Source organism: Epinephelus fuscoguttatus, linkage group LG10 (assembly GCF_011397635.1).
Source record: "Epinephelus fuscoguttatus linkage group LG10, E.fuscoguttatus.final_Chr_v1".
NCBI classification, from domain to species: Eukaryota; Metazoa; Chordata; class Actinopteri; order Perciformes; family Serranidae; genus Epinephelus; species Epinephelus fuscoguttatus.
The window spans coordinates 38,638,057-38,660,179 of record NC_064761.1 but is presented as its reverse complement, the minus strand read 5'-3'; the positions used below and the strand labels follow the sequence as shown (position 1 = coordinate 38,660,179).

Sequence of the window (22,123 nt, the reverse complement as noted above, 5' to 3'; positions counted from 1 at the left end):
AACAAATAAAGGGACAGTGAGATGAATATAAGTTACTTTGAACGTGTAAAGAAAGGTGATAAAACTTGACAGATGTTAACTCTGTTTCATTATAGCTGGAGAGGGCCGAGGTGAGACTCGAGGGCATTGACACCATGCTGAAGTTGGCCTCCAAAAGCTTTCTGCTGCCGTCTGTGCAGTATGCAATGCTCTGTGGCTGGCAAAGAGTCATACCAGAAGGGACCGACATTGGGTAAGTGGACAGTTTTGGATCTATGATTTAAAAAGAAAAAGACATTAAGAAATTTAGATATGATTGTTCAGTGCAAATTCTGCTATAATTTCATGTCATTTTTTGTGTGTGTGCTAAAGTAACACTATTGATAGCATCTGATGTAGCCACAGTGTTGTGGTCAGGCATTAAGCCGTCTAATGTTTTGACTCTCCTTTTCAGAGAGCCTCTGTCTGACTGCCTGAAAGACGTGGATCTGATCCCTCCCTTCAACCGCATGCTTTTGGAGGTGACCTTCGGCAAGTTGTATTCCTGGGCCATCCAGAATGTTCGCAACATCCTGCTCGAGGCCAGCGCCCGCTTCAAAGAGCTCGGTGTGTGGGGTTGTAATATATATGTCTGGTTCATCTCACAAAACCAAACTGGTGCTTGTGTGATTTATAGAGCTGTTAAACACACACACACTAACTTTTTGTCACTTTCTCTTGTCACCAGGTGTGCAACCTGTTCCCTTACAGACCATCACCAATGAGAACCCAGCGGGACCAAGTCTTGGCACCATTCCGCAAGCCCGCTTTCTTCTGGCCATGATACACATGCTGTCCCTGAAACATGGGTCCAACAGCCTCAGTCTCTTACTAAATTCTGGCATATTGGCTCTCACACAGAGTATACTCAGGCTCATAGGTGAGCGCTGTTCAGTCAAATACATACAGTCTGGCTAAACAAAGAGCAGATGTGCATCCGTACACATTTGTGGACTGAGGTGTTTGATGTGTCATTTGTTGTATTTCCAGGGCCCAGCACAGACAGCAGTGAGGAGGACCTGAGTTTATGTGCACACGGAGGCTCAGCCACAGTACTGGAGGAGTCCAGAAAGGAGGCCGCCCCCACCCCCCTCCCTGCCTCAGGCCCTGAGCTGGCTGCCATGATGAAGATAGGCACAAGGGTAATGAGGGGAGTTGACTGGAAATGGGGAGATCAGGTACCAGATTCCATTTTACAGTCACTTTTGCAGTTGATGGACTTTGTATTTACCATCTAAAGCAGGGAAGAGTGGCCTGGTGTGTAGTATTTGACTCTGCCCATGCTCTGTGCAGGACGGCCCAGCTCCGGGTCTCGGTCGGGTCATTGGGGAGCTGGGTGAGGACGGCTGGATCAGAGTCCAGTGGGATACCAGCAGCACCAACTCCTACAGGATGGGCAAAGAGGGCAAATATGACCTTAAGCTGGCAGAGCCACCGCCAGCTGCCCAGCCCCCGACTGAGGACTCAGACACAGAGGATGACACAGGTGAGCTCACAATACTGCCTCAGTACAAATTACCACACTATAAGCAAGATGTGAGATTCAAATAATGACATATACAATCGCCTCTCTTCATTACAGAAGGTGAGCTGATGGAGAAGAGCAGCCACCCGACAGCTATGATGCTAACCAGCACCGTCAACCTGCTGAAGACACTGTCTCTAACAGCTGGGATCTATGCAGAGGTGTTGCAAACAGACGCCACACGGACCCTCTGTGGGCTACTGAGGATGCTTGTGGAGAGTGGAGCTAATGACAAGTCAGGTAGCTGAACCGACTTGTTTATAAAGAGCGTTTTATCTTTTAACATGACAAGTTATTGGATTGTTCTAAATCGACCTGTGTTTGTTGTCAGGGTGTCATTCCCACAGGCTGGTCTCTCGGGAGCAGCACAGGAGCTGGTCTACACTGGGCTTCATACGCAGCATCGCTCTCATGCCACAGATGTGCAGCACACTCAGCACCTCTGCGTGGATTAGCCTGCTCATCCGAATTGTTGAGGGCCATCAGTCCTTCAATGCCATCACTCTACAGAGACAGGTGGGATATTAGCATGATGTGTCAGATGTGCTCCCCATGCTGTTAGTAAAGTATGTTATAGGGAAGGACCTCAAAGTGGAATTGCGCACTGTTGTAGGAGGCTAATTATGAAGTTGCATGTTATTTGCCAAACATTTCAGGATGGAAACTTTGTGAAAGTAACATTTTCTGTCTTGTGCATCTTCTTTGTTCTCAGATCCTGGCTCTGCGTCTCCTGCAGGCAGTCTTGCCCTCATGGGACAAGACAGAGCGCTCTCAGGACATGAAGTTTCTGGTGGAGAAGTTGTTCAACTTCTTGGGAAGTCTACTTAGCACCTGCTCCTCAGACCTGCCACTTCTCAGAGGTACGTTTTTGAGTCATACTGGGGCTCTTATTGAAAAGCTGTCTTTTTTCTTTTTTTCTTTTTTAAAATGTGTTTTCTTTTCTATGCACAGAGGGTTCCCTGCGAAGGAGGAAGTCCCGCCCTCAGGCGTCTCTTACAGCCACTCACAGCAGCACATTGGCTGAGGAGATCGTTTCTGTCCTGCGCACTCTGCACTCTCTCGGCCAGTGGAACAGCATGATAAATGACTACATCAACGCTCAGCTGAGCTCTATTGGTGATGTCATGGCAGGCTGCCAGTCTGAAGCAGTAAGAATTGTTTTAATATTATGGATTCAGTTATTTATGTGTTAAAAACTCACACTTTCATTCTGGCTTCTCTGATAAAATTAGTTCTACCAAAGTGGTGATTGGAAATTTTTGCTCTCTATATTTCAGTGTTTCCTGGAGGAGTACTTTCCTGATTCTGATGGTCCCAGAGTTGGCAGTCTGATGGCAGTGATGGCAGTCATTGGAGGGATTGATGGGCGCCTCAGGCTCGGAGGCCAAGTAATTCATGAGGAATATGGAGAGGGAACAGTTACTCGCATCACCCCAAAAGGGCGCATCACTGTCCAATTTCATGAGATGAGGACCTGTAGGGTTTGCCTGCTCAGTCATCTCAAACCGGTATGGAAGGGTTTTGATGCCTGTGTGTGAACATACAGCCAAGACGTTATCTCATCTTACACTAAGTTCATCAGTCAATAAAATACTGTTGTCTTTTTTGTCATTTTCCTCAGATGCCTGCGGTAGCCTTCAGTGTGCAGAACCTGCCTTTCACTGAGCCCATGCTTGCAGTCTGGGCTCAGCTGGTTAGCCTGGCTGGAAGCAAACTGGAAAAACAACGCATGAAGAAGTCCTTGAGTCGAGGGCTGACAGGTACAGACACTGCTCAGAGATGCAACACAGATGTTGTAGACTTTATGTTTCCTCCTGTGACTCCTAAACATTTTGTTAATAAAACAATCATTGACTGTATTCAGACCAAGGGCTGTCAAAAAAAATTATGTGACATGATGTCACACATTGGTTTTTTGGCTCCCATTTTATGCCCTCAAGTTTGGCATTTAGGCCGTAGTTTTCTGAAGCCTGAGGGTTGAACTGCAGAGGAGCGAGAGGTGGATTTGACTCATAGACTGAGGTGACACCTCACAGACAGCCTGTCACTCAAAGTGGCCACACCCTTAATGATGCCTAAATTTAAGCCTTAATAAAATGCAAACTGGTGAGTTATATAAAGATTCACCCCCCATACAGTTGTCATGAATGTGAAAATTAGCTAAAGAGACCAAAACTGTTTTTAGTACCAGGCTGTAAACATGTTTATTCCTGCTATAAAGTTAAGCGTTTTAACATGTGGGTCTGTGGGGATTGACTCGTTTTTGGAGCCAGACTAAAGTGACCATTTGAGGAAATGTAGTTTTTAGCACTACCGTGTTGGCTTCATTATTCAGCTCAGGAGGTTGCCGCTTAATTCAGATTAATGTCTGGTAAAATGCCCTTGCCATATGCGTGGCTTTGTTCTTTGATAAATGAAACCTTGTCTCATTTTGCCTTTACAAGTAATGACCACGACAAAAGCTGTGGAGGATGCTTTGATTTAGTGTTCAGAGCCTCAGGTCTAGTTCAGCGGATTTAATCAGACCTATTGTGTTTCCAGCTGACCAGGTGGACATCCATTTGCTGCGGTGCCAGCAGCTGAGGCTGTATATCTTAAAGGCAGGACGGGCTCTGCTCTCTCATCAAGACAAACTCAGGCAGATCCTCTCCCAGGCGGCAGTTGTGGACATAGGACCCAACCCCAGTGGTAAGAACTCACCCAGAGAAGGGCTGCGTTTGAGTCTGGAAACTTTCTATGGAAAACTATTTCCCTTTACTCCAGTTAAGTGCTGTAGCTTCAGTTCAAAATGTTATTTATGTGGAGGCCAAAGGTTGAACTACACCTTCAGTTGTATTTAACAGTATTTTATTGCCGTTGCAAAGAAAAAGTGTTTCAGTTAATGGGAAATTAGTCAGAACATTGTGTGTCAGAGCACTACTGTTAAGGCATTTCTGCTTTATTGTGGTAGCTGTAGAGTGAGGCAGGAAAGGCATAGGACAGAGAGGGGATTGCATGCAGCAAAGGGTCCAGGCCAAACTCCAACCCAGGCTGCAGTAATCAGATCAAATTAAGTTTATTGTCATTTTACCATACATCTCTGTGTAAGGTCAAATTAGATGGCATTTCTTTGGGATCAAGTTGCAACAGAGGTAACGCTATATACAAGAGCACAAACACAACCCGAATGAAGTGCAATGACCCTCTGAACTTTCTGCTGCTTTGGGGCACCATCATGGCTCCCAGTGGGTGGACTGGCTGGACATTTGGTCAGAGGGAGCCGTTTTTGCACAATTAGTACAGTCTGTTTTGATACAGCACAGCAGCTACTGTGTGGGAGGACAAACTCAATTCACACACTTTGGAGGTTACCCTGAGGTTGTACGTGGGTGGATGTAAAGTGCGTCGCTGATCAGAGTTTAGACAGACATTCTTTTATGAGCAGAACTTTGAAGCACTGTTTTGCTGATATCTGTCTGTTTCATAACAGCTCTGCTTCTTTTTCTTTGTTTGCAGAGGACCCAGTGGTGTCGTCTCCTGATGTTGGAGACTTGTCCCCTGAGGGTCCCCTGCCTCCGCTGATCCTCCTGCAGCAGCTGCTATCCGCCGCCACTCAGCCGTCCCCGATCAAAGCCATTTTTGACAGGCAAGAGATGGAGGTGAGTCGACAGGCCTCTGAGACTACGTCCACATGAGCGTTTAAGCACTGTCTCAGAAATGATCTTTGTCCCTACTATCAGGCCTGAAAATGCACATCACATGACCATTCACGTACACTGGGCATGTACATTGCAGTGTAAACAGGAAGCAGATTGTCTGTGGTTGGGTGCTTAGTTACAGATAATGCTATGGAGAAAGATATAAGAAACATATTCGTGTGGATGTAGCCTCTGTGTCAGTGTTATAATGTTGCATGCATTCGAGCTGGTGTATTCAGTCTGACCTCAGTGTTCTCTCTGTACCGCTGTGTATGTAGGCTGCAGCTCTGGCAGTGTGTCAGTACCTGGCTGTGGAATCAGCCCACCCGTCCTCCCCTCTGTTTGAGGAGAGCAGCTCCAGTGAGGCCACCACGCCTGTTACCATACAACATGTCCGACCTCCCAAACAGAAGAAGCAGAAGACCTCCCCTGTCCCTCCCTTACCCATAGTCCTCCAGCTCATGGAGATGGGCTTCCCACGCAAGAACATCGAGTTTGCCTTGAAGTCACTGTCAGGAACTACAGGCAGTGCCTCTGGTGTCCCAGGTATAATTCTAATACTTGTTTGTGAGACTTTCATCCTCTGTCGCTGTTAATCTAACTAAAACTCTGTAGCTGTCACTGTATCTGCTATATTTGTGTCATTATATGATAAAATATTCTGCTTTTGGAGAGTAATTGGGCATGCATACATCAGGTGTTGAGGCTTTGGTGGGCTGGCTGCTGGACCATCCAGACATTCACGTCACTGAGCTGTCAGATGCCGACACTGTGTCAGATGAATACTCCGATGAAGAGGTGCTGGAGGAGCTGGAGGAGGCCGAGCCGACATTCCCTGTGGTACATTACTTTCTCTTTTATTTCTGCTATTATGGACTGAGTCACTTGTCACACAGCCTGTCGAGTTCACCTCATGACATGATTAATAATAGCTTTACCTGTGATATTGCCTGTGTGTAACATTAGCCTCCAGGTGCAGTGGTGACTGAAAGCCAGACCTTTAAGAAGAGATCAGATTTCCAGAGCAACGACGATTATGCTGTGTATGTTAGAGAGAACATTCAGGTGAGAGCAGCGGCCTTTTAAAGATTTTCTAAACTGCCTTAATGAAATGTGACACGGGCCTGACAGATCACTGACGTCTCTGCAGGTGGGGATGATGGTGAAGTGCTGCAGAACGTACGAGGAAGTGTTTGATGGAGATGTCGGGAAAGTGATCAAGCTGGACAGAGATGGACTTCATGACTTAAATGTGCAGTGTGACTGGCAGCAGAAAGGAGGAACGTACTGGGTCCGCTACATCCACATCGAGCTACTTGGTAAGCTTGCGTGATTTTGATGCTCTTGATGCGACAAAAGGTTAATAGTTCTGAATCATGTTTTCTCTTCGCCCTTTTACATGCTTTGTGTCATTATTTGCTTTTTCCAGGATTCCCACCACAAAGTTCTCCCTCCCACATAAAGATTGGTGATAAAGTGAGGGTGAAGCCCACAGTCACCACACCAAAGTACAAATGGGGCTCCGTCACACACAGGAGTGTTGGGGTTGTGAAAGGTGAGCTGTTCTCTGAAGCTTTTACTATTTCTAGTCTGAACAAATACCTCTTTTAAAGATCCTGCTAGCTGAATCCACTATTTCTGTACTGATGAGTTTAAATGGTTTGTTTTAGCTTTCAGTGCCAATGGAAAGGACGTGATCGTAGACTTCCCACAGCAGTCCCACTGGACCGGCCTGCTGTCTGAAATGGAACTGGTGCCCAGTGTTCACCCTGGAGTGAGGTATGGATGTATATTTAAAGGCAAAATGTGCCACCTTTCATGTGGATGTCCAAGCAGTGTTGATGGTAAAAGTAGTCACAATGAATTCCTCACTGGTGCTATATTGAGTATGGGTATATAAAGTGAACCAGATACAGTGTTGGAGACGGGGCCCCATTCAGTTCTATGAAAGTTGCTTAGAGGCCTATAAAGCCAAAAAAGTTTGACGATCCTATTATAAAGTTACCCAGATCTTTCGCATCATTGGTCCCATAGAGGACGTGCACCACAGACCTTCGTGAGCAGTGTGGCAAATTTCTGGTTTAGCCCTTGGTTAACTTGTATGAGAATAAAATGATGTAGCCTTGCAGCTCTTCTAGACTTTATAAGTGTTATCTGACTGAATGGATCAAATCCCAATAGTAAAATCTATGTAAGTCTATGGGGAAAAAGTCTTTTTGGGCCCAGTGGCATCATGTGATGCACCTGGAAGTTGTAATTCCACTGTTTGGCCACTATGAAAATTGCCTCCAAAGCCCAGCGAACACTATTTTTAGAATCCTGGTACATGTAGGCTCTGCTGGCACGGCTCTGCTAGCAGGACAACTCAGCTTCCTCAGTCAGTATAACATACACAGAGGAATGTATTGCTTCAGTGATCTGCATTTAACATCAACACTGATTGGGCATCCACATAAAAGGTGGCAAAGTTTCCCTTTGAGGTTTCTGTCTGCCCAGTTAGCTATGTATCTTAATATGATGTTCAAATGCAACGTGTCGTCTGCAGGTGTGATGGCTGTCAAATGTTCCCCATAAATGGCCCCAGATTCAAATGCAGGAACTGCGACGACTTCGACTTCTGTGAAAACTGCTTCAAGACCCGCAAACACAACACCAGACATTCCTTTGGCAGAATCAACGAGCCTGGTTCGTCACACATTAACTAGTATAGTATCTGTGATGCTCTGACATGTGTTTGTAAACCTGTGCCATTCATCTTCCCCACAATTAGGCCAGTCTCCAGCATTCTGCGGCCGCTCAGGAAAACAGCTCAAGAAGCATCACAGCAGCCAGCGTGGGATGCTGATTGACGATTGGTCCCGCGCTGTCAAGAGCATCAATGTCTCATCCTCTGTAAACCAGGCCTCACGCCTCCTTGATGGCAGTGATCAGTGTTGGCAGTCCTCCGGCTCGCAGGGAAAGGTAGGAGATTGAATTGCACACCCTAATAAGCCGGATGACAGCCTATTTAGTTTAGCTTTATTAAAGCGTAATGCAGCACCTGACAGGATTTGTCATTCTTTCCTCTACAGCACTGGATTCGTCTCGAGCTCTTCCCAGACGTTCTTGTGCACAGGCTGAAGATGATTGTGGATCCAGCAGATAGCAGCTACATGCCCTCACTGGTGGTGGTGTCGGGTGATTACATTTGATGATGTTCTTCTTTTTAAAAGTGCACCAGCATGAGTAATAATGTTTGCTCTTCAATTAGTTCCTCTTGTATAAAAATATGGTGTTTTTGACATTTTTACATTGTTAACATCAGTGATCAATGATCTTTTCTTCTAAATGTACAGGTGGGAGCTCTTTGAACAACTTAATTGAGCTGAAGACAATTAACATCAATCCCACGGACACCACTGTCCTCCTCCTTAGCGACTGTACTGAGGTTGGTTGGCTAAGACCTAATAATTGAAATCAGCTTCAAATTGTCGTTGTTTATTGCCTTAAAATCTTAATAACTTGAATGATGTCTTTGCCTCAGTATCACAGATACATTGAGATTGCCATCAAGCAGTGCCGCAGCTCCGGAATCGACTGCAAGATTCACGGGCTTGGCATCGTTGGACGTATTAGAGCAGAGGATGAAGACCTGGCCACAGTGCCCTTCCTGGCATCTGACAATGAAGAAGAGGATGATGACAAAACTGCCACTGGGAGGTATGATGGGCCATGGGATAAATGTTTCAGTGCTGGATTGTCATGTTGGCAGGTTGTGAATGCTTACAAAAGGATAAAGTAGTGTTGTGTCGGTATGCCGGGTGCCGTAATCCTTGAGTGCCCTTACTCAAATGAATGATTCATAATTAGTATATCATCTGAAGCTTAATTTTTAAACATGCAATATCTGTACTGGTTTAAATAAACACTTGGATTGGATTTCCCGATCATTGCTCAGCAACAGTTTTGTGTGAAAGGAGTTAACGGTCTGTCCCTTATATAGACCTGTTGATTTCAGTGATTTAAGCAAATAATAGCCTGGGCTATTAATTCAAGGTTCTCACTGTATGTCTTTTCTTGTCCTTCAGTCTTACGCGGAAGAAGTCATCTGGACTGGAGTCTGCAGCCACCATCAGGACCAAAGTGTTTGTCTGGGGGCTAAATGACAAGGACCAGCTGGGAGGACTCAAGGGCTCTAAGGTGCAGCTTGTGTATATATGTGACACCAAATTAGCCAGTGGCTGAACTAACCTATGGTTTACATGCCTCAAATCCTCTCCATGATGGGGTAACAAAGGCAGTTTGAGCTTTACATATGATTTAAAATGTGTTTTTCAAGGTAGATGCAAGTAATTAAATCTGCTACGACCCTTAAACAGTGATGGAAGAAGTATTCAGATCCTATTCCTCAGTAAAATTAGGAGTATTTTATGTTATAGCTGTTAAAATGGAGGTCATTTTAACTATGTAACCTGCTGTTCAGGAGTTTAATCTATTGCCATGTCATCTAAGCTGACTATAACATTTTTGAATGTAAAATTTTCACCTGCGAAGTAACTACAGCTGTTAATGAAGTGGAGTAAAAAGTACAATAATTACTTACTAATACTAATACTTGAGTAAAAAACAGTAGTAGTACAGTAACATACTATATTTTGGTACTTTACAGTGTATCAGATCTGAAACATAGGCCAATGCTCTGTCTTGTGATTATGTAAAAATCTGTGCTTCCTGTTTGATACATTTGAGGATGTGTCAAACATGTGTGTGACCATCAGTGTAGAGAACGTATAGCAGAGTGGAGCCGACGCGTCCTTGAAGTTGAGCCTGTGGGAGAAGCTCAGAAGCCGCTGCATCTCTAATCAGTTTTGTTTGTGTCCTTCACAGATCAAGGTGCCCTCCTTCTCTGAAACTCTCTCCGCACTCAACGTGGTACAAGTGGCCGGTGGTTCCAAAAGCCTCTTTGCAGGTGGGTGATGAAATGTTACTGGAGTTTATGTCCTTATATAACATGCACATATGGTGTATCTAATCACTGTGTCGCTGTTGCAGTGACGGTCGAGGGGAAAATTTACGCATGTGGAGAGGCCACCAACGGCAGGTTAGGCCTGGGCCTGTCCAGTGGGACCATCCCAATCCCCCGTCAGATCACCGCACTCAGTAACTACGTGGTGAAGAAGGTCGCTGTGCATTCTGGGGGGCGCCATGCTATGGCCCTGACTGTGGACGGGAAAGTCTTCTCCTGGGGAGAGGGAGACGATGGCAAACTGGGACACTTCAGCAGAATGTATGTTATCTTGTGAACAGATACTGCTCATACCTCATAGTAGATAATTTGTGTTATCGTGTGACTTTAGGGTCCAAACTAATGTGGTGTCTGCAGCGGTACATTGCTTAGTTTCTGTGCTGGTTAGTGGGTTAAAAGAATGAGGCTAATTTGGAAAATTGATAACACACAATTCCCAAAGAAGCTCAGTCACAAAGAGTTGCATTAGGCAGGCTAGAGGATTTATATGTAGCGTGTAGCGATAGCATTTCAATGGTGAAACAAACATATGTCAAAGAAAATGTGTATGTTCGGATTTGAATACATAAAGAACACTTCTGGGAAGCTACAGAATGATATAAAAACCTGAAAAAAATATAAGAATGGACCCACCCTTTAAGACCTCCATGATGCAGTGTTATGTACAACTTTCTTAATTAAAGAAAAGTATATTTCTCCATCGTAGGAACTGTGACAAGCCTCGGTTGATTGAGGCACTAAAGACCAAGCGCATCCGCGACATCGCCTGTGGCAGCTCTCACAGTGCGGCAATCACCTCCAGTGGGGAGCTTTACAGCTGGGGTTTGGGTGAATATGGCCGCCTCGGACATGGGGACAACACGACTCAGCTGAGGCCTAAACTGGTATGTCTGTATCTCCTACCTCATCCACAAAACCAACCTACAGTGTACTCAGGCGGTCACAGATAGTGGATATATTCGTGCAGTTGCCCAACTCTAGAATCCATGCTCACCATGAAGTGTGTAAACTGACCATACACTCCTTCTTACTGTGACTTTCTTATCCAGGTAAAAGTGCTTCTGGGTCACCGGGTTATCCAGGTGGCTTGTGGGAGCAGGGATGCTCAAACTCTAGCTCTCACAGATGAAGGTATTTCTGTTAATCTAAAATATCTCCTTAAGTTTTTTCTTTTAGCTCAGATACATGTGTTTGGCTATCGAGTTGGTAATGTATTTTTTTTGTCAGGATTGGTGTTCTCCTGGGGTGATGGGGATTTTGGGAAGCTGGGTCGTGGAGGCAGTGAAGGCTGCAACATCCCCCAGAACATCGAGAGGCTCAACGGGCAGGGCGTGTGTCAAATTGAATGTGGAGCACAGTTCTCCTTGGCGCTCACTAAATCTGGAGTTGTGTGGACCTGGTAAGATGGTTGAATGATGTAGTGACTATATATTATCATTTCTCATTTGTCCTTTTGTTTTCCAAATGAAGGAGCACTATTTTTGTTTCCAAACAGGGGCAAAGGCGACTATTTCCGACTTGGCCATGGCACTGATGTCCACGTGCGGAAGCCTCAGATGGTGGAGGGACTGAGGGGCAAAAAGATTGTCCATGTTGCTGTTGGAGCTCTGCACTGTTTGGCTGTTACAGAGACAGGACAGGTTTGTACTGCCCTCCGCCATCACCGTATTATAAACCAGAGCACATAGTTCAAGTACTCCGCTCATTTGCTGCTGTGGCGCTGTTCCAGATGTGTGGATTTCTCCTCCTGTTGTGGGACTTTATGTATCGACTCTCACTCTGCTTTTCCAAGCACCTCTAACCTTTCCTGTTACACAGCCAATTTCACCTTATATAATACCTTCCCTCAGAACAAATTTAATAATGTCAGTACATCACTTCTTATAATGAGAGGCAGCTACTCAATATTTGGCCACTTTAAGAGGTTGTTATGATTGAGTGCTTTAAGCGATGCTTGTACTTTTTCTTGTGTGCCTTTTTTCACATTTCAACAGTGGTTCTAAAAGTGTTAAAGGGATGGTTCGGATTTTTTGAAGTGAGGCACATGTGGACACAAACCTTTTATTTAACATTTAACTTCCTTCCTTCTGTAAGGTGTATGCGTGGGGTGACAATGATCACGGGCAGCAGGGGAACGGCACCACCACAGTCAACAGGAAGCCCACCCTGGTGCAGGGTCTAGAGGGACAGAAGATCACTCGAGTGGCCTGTGGCTCTTCCCACAGCGTTGCCTGGACCACTGTGGATGTGACCACACCGTCGGTTCACGAGCCAGTACTTTTCCAGACGGCCAGAGACTCCCTTGGAGCGTCCTATTTAGGTAATCCTCCCTTACCTTGCAGCCTATGAACTCAGCTGAGCAAGCCAGTCTTTCCTGATTGTTGGGATTGTAATGGTAGATTTTAAATGCCACTGCTTATTAAATTTCTCACAAACTCACAGATGTATGTTTAGCAGACTGCAGATATTCCACAAGGAGGAGCTGTTCTGTCATTGTCAGACCAGGGCCTGTATTTATCAACAAACACACACCCTCTCCTTATTTCTTTTTGCTTCCATCTCAGCCAATTTGTTACGATGTTACCCTGATATGTTACTAATATATTTTGATTTGAGATCTCTCTCAAACTCTCTCAAAGTTGTTTGAAAGATAAAGGAAGTTTGGTAAATGTGGGTGCAGATTTACACAGGCCAACCTGTGCCGTTAAAAGGACAGCAGAAACATTTTCACACCGTAACATTAAGTCAGCTATATAAAAGAAAAACCTGCAGTTGTAATACTCGTTTCCTGTACGGTTTCAGAGGCTGTTGCTTTCATTGCCTGTAGACGGAGACAGTCAACATTTGCCTGTCTAGAAAGCTGTTGCAGTTTCTTTACTTATCCAGAGGTGGCACAGGTTGGCCTGGAGCTACAGCACAGGGTTGAATCTGCTGGCCTTGCAGGTCTGCTACTGGCTGATGATGGCTAGAGCTGGGTTTGGGTGCTTAACATCAATAACTGTGTGTGCATCATTGTTTTGGTGTTGTACACTGCAGGTGTCCAGTCAGACAGTGACTCGTCAGCGGTGAACAACAAGATGAGCGGGCAGAGCAACGTGAAGCCTAATCGACCCTCGCTGGCCAAGATTCTGCTCAGTCTGGACGGCAACTTAGCCAAACAGCAGGCTCTGTCTCATGTTCTGTCAGCCCTCCAAATCATGTATGCAAGGTATGTTTGTCTGCAGGGTTTGGAAGATCCTCTCCTGCACGAGACTGGGACTCAGCAAGTTCAAGTCCGAGTAATGACCTTTGTCCCAAGTCACCCCCCTCTCTTGTTTTTAATATTTCTTGATGCACTAAACTCCCAACCCTCAAATAAAAGCAAAAATCACACAGAGTAATGTGCACACAAAGATATCTGACAACACAAAGTATGGGTAAAGGCATCAAGGCATGAATTCTGAACAGGAAGAGATAGAAGTGTTTATGACCTCTAGATAATTTAATCAGCTGACTGGCACCAGTAATTGTCATTAGTCATTATCACTGTTGACAGGACGCGTTGTATGTTTCCCCAGGGATGCAGTGGTCGGTGCTCTGATGCCAGCCAGCATGATTTTGCCAGCAGAGTGTCCTTCCAGCTCACCTGTTCCCCCATCAGACTCCTCTTCCTCATCCAGCGTGAGTGATGAAGAAGGTCCTCCTGTCCTGCCTGAAACCGAGGAGCGAGTCAGCCCTAATCCCTGGCAAGACAAGAAGGGCGAGGTCAGGATGAAAATATATTTTGTATGACTATAATTTACAAACCCTGTCTCTGAAAACTTAAAGATTTAATAAAAGTCAGTAAGGATGCTCCCATTTGGCTTTTTTTGTCCTAAAAGCGCTGCCTCAACTGCATTTTTTGCTGATTTACTGTGAAACAGTAACCATGCAAGGTGCATTTCCTTCCATAAAAAACAGGTGTGCAGATGCAACCGTCAGCAAATTATATTTGGGTCCAACATGGAAACACCACAAACTCTCACAGGGCTTTGATCATAATTGCAACTTTAAGTTTTCTGCCACAACTTTCTTTATTTTCATTCTGGGTCTTAAACTTTTAATCCTTAAAGGGATAGTTTGAATTTTTTCAAGTGGGTAGCCAGTGTGTTACCTACAATAGATGGGGGTCAGCAAGTGCCACAGTTTGGAGAAGCAGACAGGAGTATCACAACAGAGGCTAAGCAATGTACTGCTGTGGACAGGGGCAGCAGCAAAACAGAATTTAGACACCTAAAAAAATCAATATTAGTTTAAGTGTATGATATATTTAGAGTATTTTCACCACTTAACCTCGCTGTCAGACAAACCTTTCAGACGGAGAACTGAGGCCATTATCTATGCTCTCTTCAAAGCCATCAGACTCCTTTGCCAAAAAGAAGCAATTTTACCTCGCAGAACACGGGAGCTGTCTATCCACCACTGCCAGTTGGTTTGTGGTATGTGTCACTTTGGTGAATCTAAACAAACGTTTTAAAAAACCCCAAAGTCACACAATAGCAAACTAAGCAGCTGAGACAGCATTAGACAAGAAACGCCGGTGTACTGTGAGGTAAAATCATGTTTCTGTAAAAGAAGTCTGGTTGCTTTAAAGAGAGCAATAAAATGGCTTCAGTTCCCAATCCAAAAGGGCTGTCTGACGGCAAAGTTAATAGGTGAAAAATATCCTAAATATAGCATACACTTCAACTGATATTGATTTTTTTTAGGTGGCTAAAATTGATTTAACTGCCTTCCTTGTCCACAACACTACATTACTTGATTCAAAACTTCACTTCAAAAGATCTGAACTGTCCCTTTAAGATTTCTGTCCTGATCTTGAGAATGAATACAGGCAATAGTACATTAATTATAGCACAGACTATTCAAATGATGTCATGGTTTAAATAAAACTTAAAACTTACAGTTGATGCTGTCATACACTCTAAGTTTTTAATGTAATGTATTTAAGAAAAGAATTGATTTGTGTGAACATGGCCCTGCCGTGTGTGTTTGTGTGTGAGTAGGCTCCCTCATCAGAAGATGCCGTCACCCCATCATCGGCTATGACTCCCTCTGCCCCTGGTGCCTCCTCACGTCCTTTCATCCCCGTCACTGATGACCCCGGAGCAGCCAGCATCATAGCTGAAACCATGACCAAGACAAAAGAGGTCAGTCTGTTTAACTTGTAGGTTTGGGTAACAAGCACTTTTAACTATCAAGTACGTTTAACTTCCAATTTATAGGTACCTGAGAAAGTATCTGGGTGAGAACGCCGGGTTTAGACAAGTTGTGGAAGTGCTGCAAAGTGTCTGAACCTGGGAAACTGGTCACAGTGCTCTGTCAGCCGCCCCGTTACTTGACTATGTCACCCCTGCAACTTGTTCAAAATTTAAATTTTTGTTATTACAGAGAAAGTAAAATACCGAAAAAGGGTATTGTTGGGTACTGGTGCCAAATTCCAGGTCCCAGAACTGGTATCAGTTCAAATGTGAACGGTACCCAACCCTCCTTTCTTGGTAAAGCTGTTAACTCCAGCCACATGTAGCTAGCTCAGCCATTTTCTTGTTATGTTTCTCTACAGGACTCTGAGAGCCAGAGTAAGGTGGTTGGTCCAGAGCCTCAGTACCTCGACGAGTTCACAATTCTGCTTGTGCCTGATGACACCCGTGTAATGGTCGACCTGCTCAAACTGGCAGTGTCGTGTCGCTCTGGGGAGAAGGGCAAGGAGGTGCTGTCCGCTGTGCTGTCTGGCATGGGTACAGCTTATCCACAGGTGAGTTATTGTATTCAGTTTTGATTTCATGTCGGCCTCGTGATTCATAGGATGTTGGGCAACTTTGACATCTCTGGGTCTCGGCTGTAGGTTGCTGACATGCTGCTGGAGTTGTGTGTCACCGAGTTAGAGGACGTTGCCACGGACTCACAGAGTGGCCGCCTGTCCTCCCAGCCAGTTGTTGTGGAGAGCAGCCATCCGTATACAGATGACACCTCTACCAGTGGTACTGTGAAGATCCCAGGTAAAAAGGGAACATGGACAGATTTTTAATTTTACACTTTGAGTAAATGTTTTCACTCAGAGCAACTTGAATAAGCAAGACAACAATAGAGATCATTACGACGTGTCCCTTTGATGTAGTCACATCTGTTATCTTTTTTTTGTAGGTGCTGAGGGTCTGAGGATAGAGTTTGACCGACAGTGTTCAACTGAGCGACGCCACGATCCGTTAACGATCATGGATGGAGCCAATAGGATCGTCTCTGTCAGATCAGGTGATGAGAGGAAGACTGTGACGTCTTTGAGTCAGTGCCAATGAATCAAAAATTAATGTGGTGGCGTGCTGTGTGTGTTTCAGGTCGGGAGTGGTCCGACTGGTCCAGTGAGTTAAGGATCCCAGGAGATGAACTGAAGTGGAAATTCACCAGTGATGGCTCTGTGAATGGCTGGGGCTGGCGCTTTACTGTCTACCCCATCATGCCTGCTGCTGGTGAGCCGCATCAAACACATGCAACACAATGCTGACACTGGTCTGTCACCAGATGTTAACTACACATTAACACCCTCTGAACATTAGAGCAGAAACACACTCTTAATGCATGTGTCATTTGACCGGGCATGCTTCTGAAATCATACTGTAATAGCATCACAACACTAGCACACAGACGCAGACTACCTAGGCTCGTGACACTGACTCTTTTTTGTGTCTTTCCTCAGGTCCCAAAGACTTGCTGTCAGATCGCTGTATCTTGTCCTGCCCATCCATGGACTTGGTCACCTGTCTTCTGGACTTCAGGCTCAACTTTGCCTCCAACAGAAGCATCGTACCTCGGTTGGCTGCCTCCCTTGCTGCTTGTGCCCAGCTTAGTGCACTAGGTAAAATACAGTTCTTTTAATTCAGCATGTAATGGCTTTACCATAGACATAAAATATGATATATTCATGTTGCATTTTATTTAATTGTGTCCAGCTGCAGGACACAGGATGTGGGCTCTGCAGAGACTACGAAAGCTCCTGACCACGGAGTACGGTCAGTCCATCAACATAAACAGGCTGCTGGGTGACAGTGAGGGCGAGGCTCGCTCTATGGTGAGTACAGTGAGATACCAGAAGGTGAAACATACTAAACATCTTAACTATAGTATTTACTGGGTATTCATAACAATGACTGTAAATAAAGAAGGACAATGCGTCTTCACTTTGTCCCACTGTACAAAAATGAAGCCAAAACATGCCGGATACGGCCGTTGCCATCTTGCGCTGGTGATGTCATTTGGAGCCAGAGTCTGAACAGTCATGATCTCTGCAGTCAGACTCAATCGCAAGCACATTAATTGGCACATACAGTTGTCAATCATGATGTCAAACACCCTTTTTATAGCATCAAATACCTCAAACCAAACTTAAAAGAATCAGTGTGATAAGATCTACCTAAAATGACAGCAGACATCTTTGGGAAAAACTGACTTGACATTTACTTTGAGTTTTCATTTTGGCCTATATCTCATCTGCCGGCATGGATGGTGCAGGGTTTATGACCTATACTGCAGCCAGCCACCAGAGGGCGATCAAGATGATGCCTTACTTTCGGGGAGCTGTCATGTCGTCCATCTTTAGATACAGTCCATGATATATAATGATAATGAAAAAAGTTATTTCCATGACATTTGTGATAAATATTGCAGTGAAAGATTCCTGAATAAAACATGGCTGTGGTTATTACTGTTTGGTTTCAAAGCTGAACATATTTTGCTAGTGTGTCACCCTTATAAATGCTACCTCATTTCTTTTCAGTGTTAATGTCATATCTGGTCACTCATCATGTACAAACAGATATATTCAGGTTGATAATTTAATTTTGTTGTGGTACCTGAATTACTGAGAGGGATGCACTTGTATAAGCTAACTTATCTATGGCTTCCTCTTAAGAACTGTTTTTTTTAATGGAGCCCTTATTTAGTAAAATGAGGCCCATATTATTAATAATGATGTCATTGATTGATGATCTACTTTCTACCAGAGTTTCACAGGCAGTGCGCTGGCTGCTTTAGTGAAGGGGCTGCCAGAAGCTCTGCAGAGGCAGTATGAGTATGAGGACCCCATAGTCAGAGGAGGAAAGCAGCTGCTTCATAGTCCATTTTTCAAGGTATGCTCAGAATTGTTTCCTTACGATCACATTGACATTATAAGTTGGAAGTCTATTGGATTTTTAAAGCTCAATAGAGAGGCTAATATTAACATTTTGTTCAGGTCTTGGTTGCTCTTGCCTGTGATCTTGAGCTTGATACTTTACCCTGCTGCGCTGAGACTCATAAGTGGGCTTGGTTCCGCCGATACTGCACTGCCTCCAGAGTCGCTGTGGCTCTGGACAAGAGAACGTCTCTACCAAGACCCTTCCTGGATGAGGTGAGCGTGCCAGGCTATGCTGTCCGTGCTCACTTTTCTTCATCACACATTGACATGAGAATGTTCTTAATCCGTTTTCCTCCATTATTCCTGTCCCTTTGAAGGTTACAAAGAAAATTCGTGAGCTTATGGCCGATCACGAGAGCATGAATGGCCTCCACGAGAGTCACGAATTGTTCAAGCGTGAGCACGACGAGCAGCTTGTACAGTGGATGAACCGACGACCGGACGACTGGACCCTCTCGGCTGGTGGGAGCGGCACCATCTACGGCTGGGGCCACAACCACAGAGGTCAGCTGGGGGGCATTGAGGGAGCAAAGGTCAAAGTGCCCACTCCCACTGAAGCCCTTGCCACACTGCGGCCAGTGCAGCTTATCGGCGGGGAGCAGACTCTGTTTGCTGTCACAGCTGATGGAAAGGTCTGTCTCTCCTTTTGTCAGACTGCAGTATTTAACACAAGCTGTGTGGCTGCACACTGCAGCTTTTGTGGCTGTAGCAAGAGTTTTGATCAATCATGTCAATCTGATGAGTTCCAGGAAGATGTAATTTATTGTCACACTAATATACTTTATCTTGATCCTTAGCTGTATGCGACAGGATATGGAGCTGGGGGCAGATTGGGCATTGGAGGCACAGATTCTGTGTCCACCCCGACTCTGCTGGAGTCCATCCAACATGTCTTCATCAGGAAAGTGGCTGTAAACTCTGGAGGGAAGCACTGCCTGGCGCTGTCCTCTGAGGGAGAAGTCTACTCATGGGGAGAGGCTGAGGATGGAAAACTTGGCCATGGGAACAGAAGGTCAAGACTGAATCAAACACAAAACATTGCACCTTCAATTTTCAGTTCTGAATAGGGCTGCACGATATGAGGAAAATACACGATATGCGATAATGTCTTGTGGAGCTGCAGTGGTTATTTATGATTAAACTGAAACCTGTACTGTACATTTACTACCAGTTGACAACTTTGGATTTCTTCTCTGCTCCAATTGTCAGTAGCTGTCTGCTCTAAACGTATCCATCATGACTTTCTCTGTCTCTCACACTAAGCCACACACTTGTTACACACACTCCTAAAACACCCGTCATCATTCTCAACCCAGTCTTTCAGGTTTTTCTCCAAGATGCAATGGATGTTTTTCTGTGTTTCATCTTGTTTTAGGATTGACTGCCATTCTGTCGATGAAGTAAAAAAGCCTGCCTGTGTCTGTCGTAGGCACACTCAACTTCCGTTAAGACAGACACAGGCAGAGTGAAGTCTTTGAGAGAAGGGCAGATGTAGTGACGTTGCTCCCTTGCTCACCTCTTTGAGCACTGGCCCGATCAGGCAACTGACTGATTTGATTTATTGGCCCACCATAACTTTTTCTGGCCCAGGGCCATCAGGCAATCCATATTGTTGGACCCTGTTAACGACGAGGTGTCTGATTGGCCACACAGTTAACAGCATGGTGTGATGAGGCAAAGTAGCGCCTATAGACAGAATGTACTTTAATTAATTGTTACTATATTCTATAGTGCAGTATCACTCAGAGTCTTTCATGATGTCTTCATGACGCAAATTGACATGATGGCGATTTAAAAAAAATGATATATTGTGCAGCCCTAGTCTCAAACACATAATGTCAATATAAATCCATGACACTATGAGAATTAAGGATTAAAGGATTGTGTTTTTATAGTAACAATGACTCCTCTTGACTTCAGCCCCTGTGACCGTCCTCGAGTAATTGAGTCCTTGAGGGGAGTGGAAGTGGTGGATATCGCAGCCGGAGGGGCGCACAGCGCCTGCATCACTGCCAGTGGAGAGCTCTTCACCTGGGGCAAGGGTCGCTATGGACGACTGGGTCACGGGGACAGCGAGGACCAACTCAAACCCAAGCTGGTCAGTGATCATGTAGCTCACACAACTCAAAATACCATGCTGATACATATATAGTCCCCTAAAAGTTTGTCAGTACACTGAAAAGTCCCAAAGAAATAGCTGTCAACCTGAAGTGTTTCAGCGACAAATATGTCTGTGGGTGTTTGGACAGGAATCAAACTGTTTACTCAGCCTCCGTCTGACAAGCTTTCTCAGACAATCACGGAGCGGTGAAGCTGATGTTTGTGTCTGTGTGGTTTATCCAGGTGGATGCACTGCAGGGTCACAGGGTCATTGATGTGGCCTGTGGCAGCGGGGACGCCCAGACACTGTGTCTAACAGACGATGACATGGTCTGGTCCTGGGGAGACGGGGACTACGGCAAATTGGGCCGGGGAGGCAGCGATGGCTGCAAAATCCCCATGAAGGTAAGGCAATTTACACAACAGTGTGCACTGAAGGTCGGCAGAAGCGTTTACACTCATGTCTTGTTTCTCTTGGAGATCAGATTATGTTAAAGAACACAAGATGAGAAAAACAGTGTCAAATGCTTCAAATAAGTGTTTCCTGTAAGATCAGTCGCCACATATGTAACTTACAACATACATTCAGTGCTAGCTTAAAAACTTTTACCTGGTTGTAGATAAGGAATAAAGGAAGAGACTGACATCTTGGGAAATACCCTTTTTCACTTGATTGTCAAGAGTTAAGATGAGAAAATCCATACCTTTTCTTAAAGCTGGGGTGTGGAACTTTTGTCTCCCTCTTCAGGCAGTGAGAGTTATTACACTATATAACAAATGTTCATTCATATGTAAAAGTCCCGCGCTTGAGCTTTGAGCTAAATTTGAAGCTACAGTCAGGATATGCTCATCTGAGCTTAGCATAAAGACTGGAAACAGCTAGCCAGGCAGCATCCAAAAATAAAAAAACCCCTCTGACCAGCACACCTGAAGCTCATTAATTACCAGTCATAATTCGTAAAAAGAACAAAACCAAAATAAACAGAATTGTGAAAATGATGAGCTGCAGTTTCATGGGGAGTTATGTGCCAGACTATTTCTTGCCGAGACTGGTGAATATGTGTATTAAGAATCTCACATGCAGAAATTTACAACTTCCTCTTCAACAGCTGTTTCAAAGTTGTAAGAATCCGAGCATCTGATACTGCTTGTAAGCTCAAAGTCCACACAGTTTAATACATTCAGTGTCATACTTGCTTTGGCCATGTTGTCGAGCTAGATTGCTGTCTCTGTGAAGTAGCTGTCACTTGTTCTACAGCAGGAGTTGGCACTTCAAAATAAAAGCTCTGTGCCGGAAGTTCACTGTTCTTAAAATATTTTTTTTTTTTTTTTTTTTACACAAACTTAACATATTTGCAAGTCACCTGCAGTCCATTCAGAATGGATCCATGACCCCCTTTTGGACCACGAACCACCAGTTGGGAACTACTGGGTTAGAAGACTCCTGCTACACCGGCTTATATTTTCAGATTGCAGTTTTCAGCTTATTAAGCAGCTGTTGGAAACAGGTTAATTAGCTCTCACTTTGACTTCCACTTTTGTAAGGCTTAGGTACAAAGACTACATGGTTGGGTGTAAAAAAAACAAAACAAAAAACAAAAAAAAAAACA

General features: G+C 44.7%; 1 protein-coding gene across 3 annotated transcripts in view; it reads left to right on the top strand.

Moving 5' to 3' along the window:
• Positions 1-22,123, top strand: part of herc2 (HECT and RLD domain containing E3 ubiquitin protein ligase 2) — a 57,316-nt gene that overhangs the window by 24,288 nt on the left and 10,905 nt on the right. For all 3 annotated transcript variants that reach the window (XM_049587136.1, XM_049587135.1, XM_049587134.1), the window contains exons 33-79: positions 96-232; positions 434-585; positions 707-898; positions 1,009-1,196; positions 1,312-1,504; positions 1,601-1,783; positions 1,875-2,059; positions 2,256-2,403; positions 2,495-2,691; positions 2,821-3,051; positions 3,165-3,303; positions 4,085-4,231; positions 5,039-5,181; positions 5,499-5,766; positions 5,918-6,060; positions 6,187-6,285; positions 6,371-6,539; positions 6,650-6,775; positions 6,891-6,999; positions 7,766-7,905; positions 7,991-8,181; positions 8,292-8,397; positions 8,556-8,647; positions 8,744-8,919; positions 9,288-9,399; positions 10,087-10,168; positions 10,252-10,486; positions 10,932-11,109; positions 11,275-11,356; positions 11,453-11,624; positions 11,721-11,865; positions 12,320-12,545; positions 13,262-13,433; positions 13,783-13,969; positions 15,250-15,393; positions 15,807-15,998; positions 16,089-16,242; positions 16,388-16,495; positions 16,579-16,710; positions 16,938-17,096; positions 17,191-17,309; positions 18,241-18,366; positions 18,471-18,626; positions 18,731-19,045; positions 19,211-19,425; positions 20,334-20,511; positions 20,757-20,918. In XM_049587136.1, the coding sequence (XP_049443093.1) occupies positions 96-232; positions 434-585; positions 707-898; positions 1,009-1,196; positions 1,312-1,504; positions 1,601-1,783; positions 1,875-2,059; positions 2,256-2,403; positions 2,495-2,691; positions 2,821-3,051; positions 3,165-3,303; positions 4,085-4,231; positions 5,039-5,181; positions 5,499-5,766; positions 5,918-6,060; positions 6,187-6,285; positions 6,371-6,539; positions 6,650-6,775; positions 6,891-6,999; positions 7,766-7,905; positions 7,991-8,181; positions 8,292-8,397; positions 8,556-8,647; positions 8,744-8,919; positions 9,288-9,399; positions 10,087-10,168; positions 10,252-10,486; positions 10,932-11,109; positions 11,275-11,356; positions 11,453-11,624; positions 11,721-11,865; positions 12,320-12,545; positions 13,262-13,433; positions 13,783-13,969; positions 15,250-15,393; positions 15,807-15,998; positions 16,089-16,242; positions 16,388-16,495; positions 16,579-16,710; positions 16,938-17,096; positions 17,191-17,309; positions 18,241-18,366; positions 18,471-18,626; positions 18,731-19,045; positions 19,211-19,425; positions 20,334-20,511; positions 20,757-20,918 (7,605 nt within the window). The remainder of the gene's footprint in view (positions 1-95; positions 233-433; positions 586-706; positions 899-1,008; positions 1,197-1,311; positions 1,505-1,600; positions 1,784-1,874; positions 2,060-2,255; positions 2,404-2,494; positions 2,692-2,820; positions 3,052-3,164; positions 3,304-4,084; positions 4,232-5,038; positions 5,182-5,498; positions 5,767-5,917; positions 6,061-6,186; positions 6,286-6,370; positions 6,540-6,649; positions 6,776-6,890; positions 7,000-7,765; positions 7,906-7,990; positions 8,182-8,291; positions 8,398-8,555; positions 8,648-8,743; positions 8,920-9,287; positions 9,400-10,086; positions 10,169-10,251; positions 10,487-10,931; positions 11,110-11,274; positions 11,357-11,452; positions 11,625-11,720; positions 11,866-12,319; positions 12,546-13,261; positions 13,434-13,782; positions 13,970-15,249; positions 15,394-15,806; positions 15,999-16,088; positions 16,243-16,387; positions 16,496-16,578; positions 16,711-16,937; positions 17,097-17,190; positions 17,310-18,240; positions 18,367-18,470; positions 18,627-18,730; positions 19,046-19,210; positions 19,426-20,333; positions 20,512-20,756; positions 20,919-22,123) is intronic.